We start from the raw sequence: 13,120 nt of genomic DNA on the forward strand, positions 1-13,120 counted from the left end.
GCCTTATTCTGTACTAACTTGCACCGAACATTTCAAACTCTGTCGTTTTCCAAATTAAAAAAAAATAATCTACCGATATTTTAGGGAAGATAGGACATATTCCTTTCTCCTGTTTGTTTTAAATCCTGTCTGGGATGTAAACTTTGCTACCTGTTTAAACAGCAAAGGTTTTCAATATAAAATGTTGAAAAAAATGTCGACGAAACTGCAGATTATGTGATAGAAAAGTACCATCTTGTGAGTTGCAATTACCAATATCTAGTCCAATTTCAGGGCACTTTTAAGGACCAAATTTCAAAGCGAAAAGCAGAGCTTTCATTAGACTCATGGCTTTTCCAACTGTACACTCACAAAACTAGGGTACCAAGTGCCGATAAATCTCACTTGCTGAAAAGTGTACTAAACTTATTTCTTTGCCCTGTTCAAGTCAGCCGCAGCATCTCCTTACTTTATGCAAAGAATAATGCAACCCCCGTGACGTCATCTCAGAGCCCAAGCGAATCAGCAAGCCCCTGGGCTCGAGGGCGAGGGCGGTGGGGGAGCTTTGAAACACCTCCTGGCCGCTGCCCAGCCGCCTCCAGCTGTGGGGTCTGGCGCGCGTTATGTATATAAAGGCCCGCGCGCTGGGGCTCTGCCGCTTGCTCACGCCTCGCACTGGAAGTGCAGGTTCATCTGTTTAGTGCGCTTTTGCAGTCTCTCTTTTTCTTTTTTTAGGGAAGACGTCTGAAATGCAAGTTGCTTTTCCACAGGTTACAAGTTGAAATCTTCTTAGCTGTTTTTCTAGGGGGGTTAAACGTTTTTATTTTGGTGAGTGTCTTCGGGAAAGATGCCCCGCAGCCCTCTGACAGGGCTGCTGATAGCCTTGTGTTTGGGATCAGCGCTCAGTTCTACGCCAAGCAAAGCGGCCAAAAATAGGAGACAAACGCAGCTTGGGCGGCAGCAGCCTGTGGAACTGGCAGATTCGCACCAGAGTAAACGTAAGTATTCCGTTATAGCGTGCAGTCTCTCCAATAATAAAAAGAAAAGCCGTATTATTATTATTTTTTAATTAAGAAAAGTTAAGAATGCTTAGTATTGGTGAAATATTATGACTCGCGAATCATGGGCCGGATTGTATGTGTTCTTTTGAACATGTTTGAGAACTGACCATTTGTCTCTAGGGCTAAAAAGTAGCAGACTCGTGCTAATTTTTCAATGTTTGGTGTATGGGGGGGTCATCAAATCGGCCTGTGCAGAAAGGCTGTGAAACTTTATTGCATCCTAAGGATGCCTGGGAAGACTTTTAGTGCCCTGTTAAATAAACAAAACCAAAAGTTTTCCTACTTTTGTTAAGACTGGCTGCAGCAAATGAGGCAGGGATCGGATGGGTTACACCGCCACGTTTTGCATCAGTGTTTCTCAAAATCAGCGAAGAATAATGACTATGAAAATGTATGGTCTTTGTTCTTGTAACATCTTTGAGAGGGAGGATGCATCTTCCAGCGTTGGTTCTTTTTTTTTTTTTTTTTAACAAGTTGGCTGATGATCTAATCGGTTTTGCATTTGGTGTAACTGCACATAAACATACAACAACCTCCCCCCCCCCCCCAATATATTTATAAAATTCTGGTTATAAAATAATCCATGATTGTAATTCAGATTATAAAGGTAATATAACCTTTTAGATAAAGTGTTATGTGCATCTTAGAAGATTTGTTACTATTAAGGTGTATTATTGTATAAGTCATGTTACTTTAAATGAATAAAAAACATCTGCAACAGATATTGGTACTTTGAACATTAACTAATTCCATGTGTCTCTGGATTGTTCACTTATATTGTTTATTACCTTTGTTTCTATTCAACAATAAGATTATTAAGTCCCTTTTCAACTTCTAGTACTCAACAAAATGTATTGATTTTATGCTCAGAATAAATTAATTTGATAATACATTTTTAGATGGTTACATCTGTGTCCTGCCTGTAGTGGCTAAGGTGGTTTTCTGTTTCTTTGTCTCATAAATAAACCACAGTCGAACTCTAGGAGTTGACATGAATATTCATGAAATATATCTATACACCTTTTCCACTGTATCTCATGTATATTTTTAGTGGATATCCTGGAAACTTGACTGACCGGGGGTCTCCTGGGGTCAGGTTTGGGACATACTGTACTGTACATTGGCATACTGTACAGTACAGTCTAACTGAAATAGTAACTGCAACACAACACTTAGCAGGCAGGAGGAAGACACTGAAACAGCCTTTGTGAAAAATTGGTGAGTTGAAAAAGCTGGTCGTTCATTCCAGGGTGTGGTTATAATAGAAGGACAAGATCCCTTATGACTGCTGGCTAGAAGGTGCACCGGCACAGAAAGAAGAATGAGAAGAATGGAAGAAACACAGAAGAAAATGTTTCAGTGGCTAGGTGCAAGTCCATGATGAATTTTGAAAATAAGTGACTTTAAACTACTAGACTGAAAGACTGAATTGGCTCAGGTCAGCTGTAATGTGGCCTTTTTGAAATGGGTGAAGTGAGCAGTAGTACTGTAGCTGAGACATTTGTGACTTGGGAGAAGCTTGGATATGAGAATATTAATAAAAAAAAACATAAATACAAACTTCAGCAGGAAACAGGCAATGTTACATTCATTATGAGAAAGATCAATAGAGAACTGAAGCACAAATTAACTCCAGAACAAGTAACATCAAGGCAAATAATAGGCCAGTCAACAGACCTTCCAACTATCAGTAAATTAACTTACAGCAAGAAAGGAGAGAAAAAAGACACCTTTGTCAATAAATTCATATGTAAGTGAAGAAACATATGTTTCTATTGAGAGGCAACTGGGCTTGCTCCACTGTCTGGTGCTTAGGCTCTGTTAGGCTAGAGCACTTCAGATTGAGTAGTATGTTTAAAATAAATAGGATGATGTATTTCACTTAGTGCATAGTTAAGCTCTTGAACTCATTGCTAAAGAATGCGGTAAAGCAGTTAATATAACTTGGTTTAAGAAAGGTTTTGACAAATTCCTGGAAGAAACGTCTTTAAACTGTTATTAAGATAGACCTGGGGAAAGCCAATGCTTATCCCAGTATGTAAGTAGCATGGAATCTTGCTACTCTTTGGGATCTACCTGGATAAGGCCACTGTTAGAAAAAGAATCCTGGATTAGTTGGACTTTTGGTATGACCCAGTATGGCAATTCCTCTGTTCTAGTTTCTTTTCATGAGATTCAGGGTCTGCATTTCAACCATTGCATATAATTCTGGTGTTGTATGTTTCTCTGTTTGTGCCTCTCAGGCTTTTTTTTTTTTTTGTAGGCTGCATATAACCACTTAAAGGTGCAGTAATGTGGAGAGCAAACGTTGTTTCTGCAGCAACATTCACCATCTGAAGCACAGTGCCAGAGTCTTTGAAAACTATCAGTGCCTCTTTGGCTTGAGTTTGTTATTGCTGATTGGCCCAGCAGCCTATTAGAGAACAGAGCTAAACTGACAGTAGGTAGAAGCAAGCTTACCCAGTCTTGACAAGGGCATTACCAGATGAAACCTGGTGGGGCAGTAGTTATTTTCTGAAATTAGTCTCAAAGACTCCAGTGCAGGCAGTAGGGTTCTTGTGATTCTTATAGAATAAATACTGACACAGGGAGTAGATTTAGGTAGCAAATGTGTGCATAAATTCTGATATTCTAGTCATTTATATGCATATGTGAACACATATGCACATAAATTACAATCTGACCACATGCTATTCTGTAAGTATGTGCCTGTCTTCAGGGCATTCATATGGGTGGGGCACACACATGTGTAAAAGCCTCTGTATCGCTTTATGGTGCAACCTCACCTTGAGTATTGCATTCAGTTCTGGTCGCTGTATTCAAAAAAGATACAGCAGAATTGAAAAAGGTTCAAAGAAGAGCAACCAAAATGATAGAGGGGATGGAACTCTTCTCATATGAGGAAAGGCTAAAGAGGTTAGGACTCTTCAACTTGGAAAGGAGACGGCTGAGGTGGGATATGATAGAGGTCTACAAAATCCTGAGTGGTGTAGAACAGGTAAAAGTGAATCGATTTTTCATTCATTCAAAAAGTACAAAAACCAGGGGACAATAAATGAATTACATGGGAATACGTTTAAAACAAATAGGAAGAAATATTTTTCACTCAAAGAATAGTTGAGTTTGGAGCCTGTTGCCGGAGGATGTGGTTTGGACGGCTTCCTAAAGAAAAGGTCCATAGACCATTATTAAAATGGACTTGGGGAAATCCACTATTCTGGGATAAGCAGTATAGAATGTTTTGTACTCTTTTGGGATCTTGCCAGGTATTTGTGACCTGGATTGGCCACTGTTGGATGCAGGATGCTGGGCTTGATGGACCTTTGGTCTTTCCAGTATGGCAATACTTATGTACTTATGGTAATAGCAGTTAGAGTATCTTGGTTTAAAAAAAATGTGGACAAGTTCCTGGAGGAAGAGTCCATAGTCTGCTATTAAGATAGACATGGGGAAAGCCACTGCTTGCCCTGGGATCTGTAGCATGAATCTTACTACTATTTGGAATTCTGCTAGGTACTTGTGACCTAGATTGATCATTGTTGGAAGCAGGGGCGTAGCCAGACTTCGGCGGGAGGGGGGTCCAGATCCCGAGGTGAGGGGGCACATTTTAGCCCCCCCAGTGCCTTTGCTGACACCCCGCCATTGCCGACCCCCCCCTCGCCATTGCTGAAGCCGATGCCACCACCACTATCAACTTTGACCCCCCTGCCACCGACCCTCTCAACCCCCCGCCCGCTGCCAACCCTCCCCCGCCGCCCATCGCCTACCTTTGCTGGCGGGGGACCCCCAACCCCCACCAGCCGAGGTCCTCTTCTTCCGGCGCAAGACTTTGTTCTGTTTCTGAGTCTGACGTCCAGCACGTTGTACATGCAGGATGTCAGACTCACAGAAACAGAACAAAGCCTTGCAGATCAGCTGATCTGTGATCTGGTGAGTCTGACGTCCTGACATACAACGTGCAGGACATCAGACTCAGAAGAAACAGAATGAAGCCTTGCGCCCGGAAGAAGAGGACCTCGGCTGGCGGGGGGTTGGGGGGTCCCCCACCAGCAAAGGTAGGCGGTGGCAACGGTGACAGCAGGTTGGCGGCGGGGGAGGGGGGTCAAGAGGGTCGTCTGTAGGGGGGTCCAGGGCCAAATCTACGGGGGCCCAGGCCCCTGTGGCCCCACATAGCTACGCCACTGGTTGGAAGCAGGATATTGGGCTAGATGGACCATTGGTCTGACCCAGTATGTCTATTCTTATGTTTTTTATAGAAACTGTAGTAATTTATGGTGCATTTCTCCATCTAGGTGGTAGCATTTACACCAGAATTGTTGCAGACATGTAAAGAACATATATGCATATTTAACCTGCTGACGCTAATAAGGAAATTAGGCACCTATTTTTCATAATAGAATAGGAACTATATAGTGCATTCATGGACCTAAAAATATGCACTTCTTATAGAACTGCCCTACTGAGTCCAGCTTTGCATAAAGTGGTGATAGCAAATCATCTCTCTATATAATAATTTGTCCATCTGTGTCCCTGATGGTTGGCTATCTAGGTTCATAACCATATGCAAATGAGCTTACGTCAACTCGCCTCCAGCTTTCCCTTCTCTTTCAGTGTCCCACCCTCCTGGAAAGACAAAATGACTTCAGAGGAGGGTGGGACACTGAGAGGGAAGGCAAGGGAAGGCTGGAGGTGACGCGAGCCAAGCCGCTGCGATCTCAGGTATGAGGGGAGGGAGAATCGTCTGGACGTGGATGAGATGGGATGGGAGGGCAGAGGAGGAGAGGGGAGAATCACTGGACATGGAGGGGAGGGGAGAATCGCTGAACATGGAGGGGAGGGGAAGGGAGAACCTCTGGACATAGAGGGGAGGGCAGGGGAGAGAGACGAGAACATGCTTTGATGACAGCCTTCCTAGGGCTCGTTTCATTTGTTCTGAAACAGGCATTTTTGCTTGTATGTCTATAAAAGTTTAGTTGGCACTAAACATTTGGAAGATTGTTAGTAAAAACAACAAAATTAATGAGCTGCCAGTCAGAAAGCAGACGATACAATGTTTATCTGATGAGTGATTTCTTGCCCAATCTAGCCACTCAGGAGTTATACAGTACATTTTTCAGTAACCTATGTGAATTTGAACTCACTGCACTGCCAGAGTGCTGTGGAGGGTTAGGAAGTGCTTCTGTCCAGGGCTGCTGTTTCCACATCTTCCCCTCAGCCAATTGGCTCTTGGTGCAAATGTTAATATCCAACAGATGGCAAGAGCATTGGAGGACATGCTTCTTATGCCTGGCTCATTCTGTAGGTGTTGTGTGGTAACAGAAAAAGAAAAGAGAGGCTCAAAAAGAACAAGTTGTGATAGGAAGGGTAGGAGGAAAGGAGGAAAAAAACAACAATGGGTGATGAAAGAGAACTATGGATAGAGGAAAAGTGAGCAAAGGGGGAACATGAGTAACAGAACAAAGTTTGAGAAGCAGAAGAGCATACCAGAGAAGAGGATAGGGAATTGAGGGTTGGGAGTATCAGTATCTTCTGAATGTGATGAAAGCAATTCATGTAGCTGGGTTTAAATAAAGTTGGAGTCCATAAACCATTATTAGAATAGACTTGGAATCAGCCAGCATAAACGAGTATGGTTTTTAGGATCCTGCCAGATATTTGTGACCTGAATTAACCATTCTTAGAAACAGATATTGAGCTTAATGGACCTTCAATCTACCCAGTATGGTAATTCTTATTGTATTTATTTAAATTGTTTAGGGGAGGGGTAAACAACGGGGAATACCCACATTATTTTGGGTAGACATTACAGTGCTAGAAATCAGTGTGTGGGTGCTAATTAGATTGTAAGCTCTGTTGAGCAGGGACTGTCTCTTTATGTTCAAGTGTACAGCGCTGCGTATGATAAGTAGTAGTAGTAGTAGTAATGCACCTTTCCCAGGAGGTTACCAGTAAAGTAAGCAGAGAGAAGCAGGGGCATAGATTACCTGCTTAGTTGGGGGGGGGGGGGGGGGGGGGGGGGGTAGTGGTTAAGGGATAATGAGGTCATATGGTGGTAGAGGAAATGGGCCAATTCAATATCAGTATCACAGCATTTGGGGGTGTTGCCTTCGCATGCCTCCCCAAAACTACACCTATGCCCACCTGGATAGCACCCTGCCATAAATGATGCAATTTCTGATGGTGTTGTATGTATCAGGGAACATGATGGCAATTTTCTCTTCTCTCTCTCACTCTACCTCCCCTTCTCACCCCCAACTGCTAACACAATACTATCATGGTGATCAAGTCTGTTGAGTGAGAATTTTGGGGGGAAGAGCTTAGTTCAAGAAACCTCATGCCATGCATTTATGATTCAAGTTTGCTTATCATTTAAGTACAGAACAGCAGTCAACCAAGATGAAATATCTCAATATATCTAAAAGATTGAACTGAAGTGGCTTGGAATAACAGAATAAAGATGGCAATTACTGGAGTTTTCTTTGTAGATCATGAGAGATTTCTTATCAAACTAGAGTTGTGGCAGAAGAGTCAATGACCTTTTGTGGATTGCAAACTGGCTAAAAGACAGGAAACAGACAGTAGGATTACATGGTCAGTAATCCACATGGGAATGAATCAGTAGTCAAGCGCCTGTGCCAGGACCCTTGCTATTTAACATATTCATATATGATCTGGAGATAGGGTGAGTGAACTGATTACATTTGCAGAAGACACAATTTTTCAAATTTGCTTAAACGGCTGAGGATTGTGAAGATTAACAGATGGATTTTCTGAGACTAGGAGACTGGGCATCTAAATAGCAGATTAAATTTAATGTGGACAAGTGTAAAGTGACGCACATAGGGAAAAATAATCCCATCTACAGGTACAAATGCTGGGAAAGGTCTCAGGGTCCAATGCGCAACGCAAAACCGGGCATGCAACATTTCATTAGACTGGTTTTAGCCCGTCTAAATGAATGGGGTTTTTTTTTGCTTCTAATGCACGTCTTTCAGTCACTGCTTACTGTTCACTGAAGCAGTGATGAGAGGGTGTTATGCTATAAGATCATTAGCAATCCCATGCATGCCATAGACAATGATGCACCATTTAAAACTCCCTGCCCTAATGACTAAAACTACTGACAGACAGCTCTTGAGCCAGTCCATAGAGTTTAGTTGTTAGGGCAGGGTGACGTTTACAGCCGCGCTTTGCCTCTTATGGAAACCCCTCCCATAAGCATATGCTGAAGCTGGCGTAGAGACGATTTGGGGGACAGCCTTTGAGACAGCCGGGTGAGGCGAACATGCATTTCAGATGTAGTGCCCCCAGTCTGACAATATTGAAGAGAGTATGAATAGCTTTATCTCCTTAAACTAGAATAAGGAATTACATAAGTTTTGCTCAATCGGGTGAACTGATGAGGAAGTGTGTGCCAATTATCTTGCTAAAGAGGTTTCATAGGCAAGAGGCACCACTGAGGTCACCGAAAATAGAGAATCATTTTTGTGTTTGATGTTTTCTATTTAAGTATGTCCAATTACTTGTTGAATACAGTATATATACACAGTTCACTCCATTTAATGCACGTCGGATAAGAGCATGCTCTGTTTAACTGCATGCCGTACTTCGGTCCCGTTTTTGGCACCATCAATTTCTATGGGGACAAACTTCGTTTTAGCGCACCACTGATAAGTGCAAGATTCGCTTATATGCATGGTTCAAGACCGCTCCTCTGTAGGAAAGACTCCGCATAAGCGCGCGCATGGAATATGGAAGCCGATTGGTGCATGACAACCAATGAGATTTCAAATTTACTGCCTCTTTAACTGCCACAGGCAGAATAAGTGAAAGAATGTTGTTAGGGCGTACACCAGGGTCGTCGTTGCGACGGAACTGTAAGACTTTAACACTGGCTGAACGAATAGAAGTTCTTAAAAAATTAGAAAACAAAGTGAAGCATCTATTGCTAAAGAATATGGTGTCAATCCCAGTCAAATTTCACGTGTCTTGAAGCAGAAAGATCAGCTTCTGGAAGACTGGCAAAACAAACAAATCCACAATGGAAACAAAAACGGGCGGGAAAAGCTGAGGAGGTAGAAGATGCTCTTCTTCGGTAGTTTTCTCAAGTCAGGAGCAGACAGTTTCCTGTCAGTGGTCCACTGCTTATGGAGAAAGCTAACCAGGTAGCAGAAAGTCTTGGACTGTCTGAATTCAAAGCCACTGTTGGATGGTTGGAAAGATGGAAGGAGAGGAACAGCATAAAATTCAAGATGCAGCATGTTGAGAAACAAGATGCTGATGACTTTGGTGCTGAAAATTGGGTTGTTTTAGTCCTTCCTGCCATCTTGAACGAGTTTGCACCTCATGACATTTTCAATGCTGATGAATATGGTCTCTACTGGCGAGCGATTCCTGATGGAACACTTGCATTCAAACATGCCAAAACTACTGGAGGTAAAACATTGAAGGACCGACTGACAATCCTCCTTTGCTGCAATATGGATAGGAGTGAGAAGTTGGAACCCCTCATTGTTGGAAAGAGCAAACAGCCCTGTTGCTTCAAGAAAGTTAAGTAACTTCCTGTGTCATACGAGGCTAATGCAAATTCCTGGATGACTGGGGAAATTTGGAAGCAGTGGTTAAAGAAGTTAGACACAAGAATGCGGGCACAAAAGCGTCAGATTTTGCTGCTTTGTGATAATTGTGCTGCACATAGGGACGATGTCAGGCTGTCTAACGTCAAGGTGGTCTTCCTGCCACCAAACACTACCTCTCTGATCCAACCTATGAATCAGGGCATAATAGCCAATTTCAAACAACATTATCGGGCTCTTGTGCTACGTTGTCTGATGAGCATTATGGATGACCAGACTGGCAAGGATAAACGTGCCGTTGAACTGGCTCATAATCTATCACTGTTGGATTCCCTACATATGCAGAAAGAAGCCTGGAATCATGTTACACAGGCAACCATTGTGAACTACTACAAGCGGGCAAGCTTTATTAAGGATGTGGAGAGGGACGAAACAGATGCAGCTGTTGCAAACGCCTCAGATGAAGAGGTTATTGACGTCCCAGCTGGTGTTACTGAAGAGGAGTTCCATCGCTACGTAGCTGTTGATTACAATCTACAAACAGCTGAAGACAGCACTGATGTCGAGATATGCGCCTACATGCAGGCAACAACAGCTGATGATGGAACAGATGAAGAAATGAGCAGCGAGGCACATGCTGACGAAATTCAACAACCTCCTCCTGTCACTTTTGCAAGAGCGCTGGAGAGTCTCAACACTGTGCGGGCCTATCTGGAGGCCACTGGATGTCAGTGCTATGACAGTTTTTACCGTCTGGCAGATGTAGTCTATGGAACTCACAGACCCAAGAGTGTACAGAGGACTATAACTGATTACTTCAAGCCAGCCTAATGTCAGTTAACTGAGACTGTATACTGTATGTATAATAATAAACAGTACTGTACATATGTTTATCAGATGTCAAGCTTCTTTGGGTCACAGCGGTTAAGTGCATGCTCTGGTTAACTGCATGCATTTCTTTGATACCAGACCCTTGCACTTATATATATAAAGATTGGTAATATAATCAATATAGTGGGAGTGAAGAGACCCATCTCCCTCCTTCCTTTTCTGTCCAAATTACTTGAGCGTGCTGTTCACCGCCGCTGCCTTGATTTTCTCTCCTCACATGCTATTCTTGACCCACTACAATCTGGTTTTCGCCCTCTCCACTCAACCGAAACTGCGCTTACTAAAGTCTCCAATGACCTATTACTGGCTAAATCCAGAGGTCAATATTCCATCCTCATTCTTCTTGATCTTTCCGCTGCGTTTGACACTGTCGATCACAGCATACTTCTCGATACCCTGTCCTCACTTGGATTCCAGGGCTCTGTCCTTTCCTGGTTCTCTTCCTACCTCTCCCTCCGCACCTTTAGTGTTCACTCTGGTGGATCCTCTTCTACTTCTATCCCTCTGCCTGTCGGCGTACCTCAGGGTTCTGTTCTTGGTCCCCTCCTCTTTTCTATCTACACTTCTTCCCTTGGCTCATTAATCTCATCCCATGGCTTTTCCTACCATCTCTATGCTGATGACTCCCAAATCTACCTTTCTACCCCTGATATCTCACCTTGCATCCAAACCAAAGTTTCAGCGTGCTTGTCTGACATCGCTGTCTGGATGTCTCAACGCCACCTGAAATTAAATATGACCAAAACTGAGCTTCTCATTTTCCCCCCCAAACCCACCTCCCCGCTCCCCCCGTTTTCTATTTCTGTTGATGGCTCTCTCATTCTCCCTGTCTCCTCAGCTCGAAACCTTGGGGTCATCTTTGACTCTTCTCTCTCCTTCTCTGCTCATATCTAGCAGATTGCCAAGACCTGTCGTTTCTTTCTTTACAACATCCGTAAAATCCGCCCCTTTCTTTCCGAGCACTCTACCAAACCCTCATCCACACCCTTGTCACCTCTCGTTTAGACTACTGCAATCTGCTTCTTGCTGGCCTCCCACTTAGTCACCTCTCCCCTCTCCAGTCGGTTCAAAACTCTGCTGCCCGTCTCATCTTCCGCCAGGGTCGCTTTACTCATACTACCCCTCTCCTCAAGGACCCTTCACTGGCTCCCTATCCGTTTTCGCATCCTGTTCAAACTTCTTCTACTAACCTATAATGTATTCACTCTGCTGCTCCCCAGTATCTCTCCATACTCGTCCTTCCCTACACCCCTTCCCGTGCACTCCGCTCCATGGATAAATCCTTCTTATCTGTTCCCTTCTCCACTACTGCCAACTCCAGACTTCGCGCCCTTCTGTCTCGCTGCACCCTACGCCTGGAATAAACTTCCTGAGCCCCTACGTCTTGCCCCATCCTTGGCCACCTTTAAATCTAGACTGAAAGCCCACCTCTTTACATTGCTTTTGACTCGTAACAACTTGTAACCACTCGCCTCCACCTACCCTCCTCTCTTCCCTTCCCGTCCACGTTAATGATTTGATTTGCTTACTTTATTTATTTTTGTCTATTAGATTGTAAGCTCTTTGAGCAGGGACTGTCTTTCTTCTATGTTTGTGCAGCGCTGCGTATGCCTTGTAGCGCCTATAGAAATGCTAAATAGTAGTAGTAGTAGATTTACTCCTGTTTGGAGTCTCCCCGCACAACTTAATTGAGCATTGGGTTCTATTTGTGAGTGCAACACTAACAGCATGCATATAATTTGGATGCTGTTATTGTTGAGCATTTGTTGCTAAAAACAAAAAAAAAATCAGGTGCTCCACTCATTTTTCCAGTGCTATAGAGAACAGCGCCCGGAGTTCTGTTCATCTGGCCCTTAGAGTTATTGCTTGCAGTACATTTAAATTTCAACCCAGTGTCCTCAGCTGCTACAAACACAAATAGAATGTTAGTGATTATTTTAAAAATGAATGGAGAACAAACTGAGAGTATCATTATACCATTCAGTAGGTCCCTAGTATGTCTGCTCCCTGAGTATTGTGTGCAGGTCTGGTCACCCCATCTTAAAAAGGATATAATGGAATTAGAGAAGGGTGACAAAAATGATAAAGGGAAAAGATTTTGGATTTAGCTCATATCGTTTTCTGTTGTAGATAAAGGCAAGTTTTGTGTCTCCCTGGAAGTTTTAGAATCTACAGTTGTGCCTGAGGCAGTGGAGGATTAAGAGACTTGCCCAAGATCACCAGAAGCTTAAGATAGTAGGAGTTGAACCAGACTTACCTAGTTGTCAGAGCTACTTCTCCACTATACCTCTCTTATGAAGAAAGGCTGAACAGGTTAGGTCTCTTTAGCTGGAGAAAAGATGGCTGAGGTGAGATATGATAACTTATAAAATAATGAATGAGGTGGAAGAGTAAAATAGAGAACAGTAATTTAACCTTTCAAACATAAAAATGAGAGAACACTCCAAGAAACTAATGACCACCTGTTTGAAAACAAATAATAAAGTATATATTTATGGAAACACATAATTAAGCTGTGGAATCTGTGGCTTGCTGTAGAATATGGTCAAGGTGACTAATATAGCGGGATTCAAAGAAGTTTGGGTAAGTTGCTGGAGGAAAAGTCAATAAAAG

At 43.0% G+C, this 13,120-nt stretch overlaps 1 protein-coding gene across 1 annotated transcript in view; it reads left to right on the forward strand.

The window, feature by feature from the left end:
• The first annotated feature begins 629 nt into the window (after positions 1 to 629).
• FN1 (fibronectin 1) overlaps positions 630 to 13,120 on the forward strand; it is a 268,540-nt gene continuing 256,049 nt past the window's right edge. Inside the window, 1 exon segment of the mRNA XM_030210701.1 lies at positions 630 to 977. Within this exon segment, the coding sequence (XP_030066561.1) occupies positions 827 to 977 (151 nt within the window). The 5' untranslated portion in view covers positions 630 to 826.

Source organism: Microcaecilia unicolor, chromosome 7 (assembly GCF_901765095.1).
Source record: "Microcaecilia unicolor chromosome 7, aMicUni1.1, whole genome shotgun sequence".
NCBI classification, from domain to species: domain Eukaryota; kingdom Metazoa; phylum Chordata; class Amphibia; order Gymnophiona; family Siphonopidae; genus Microcaecilia; species Microcaecilia unicolor.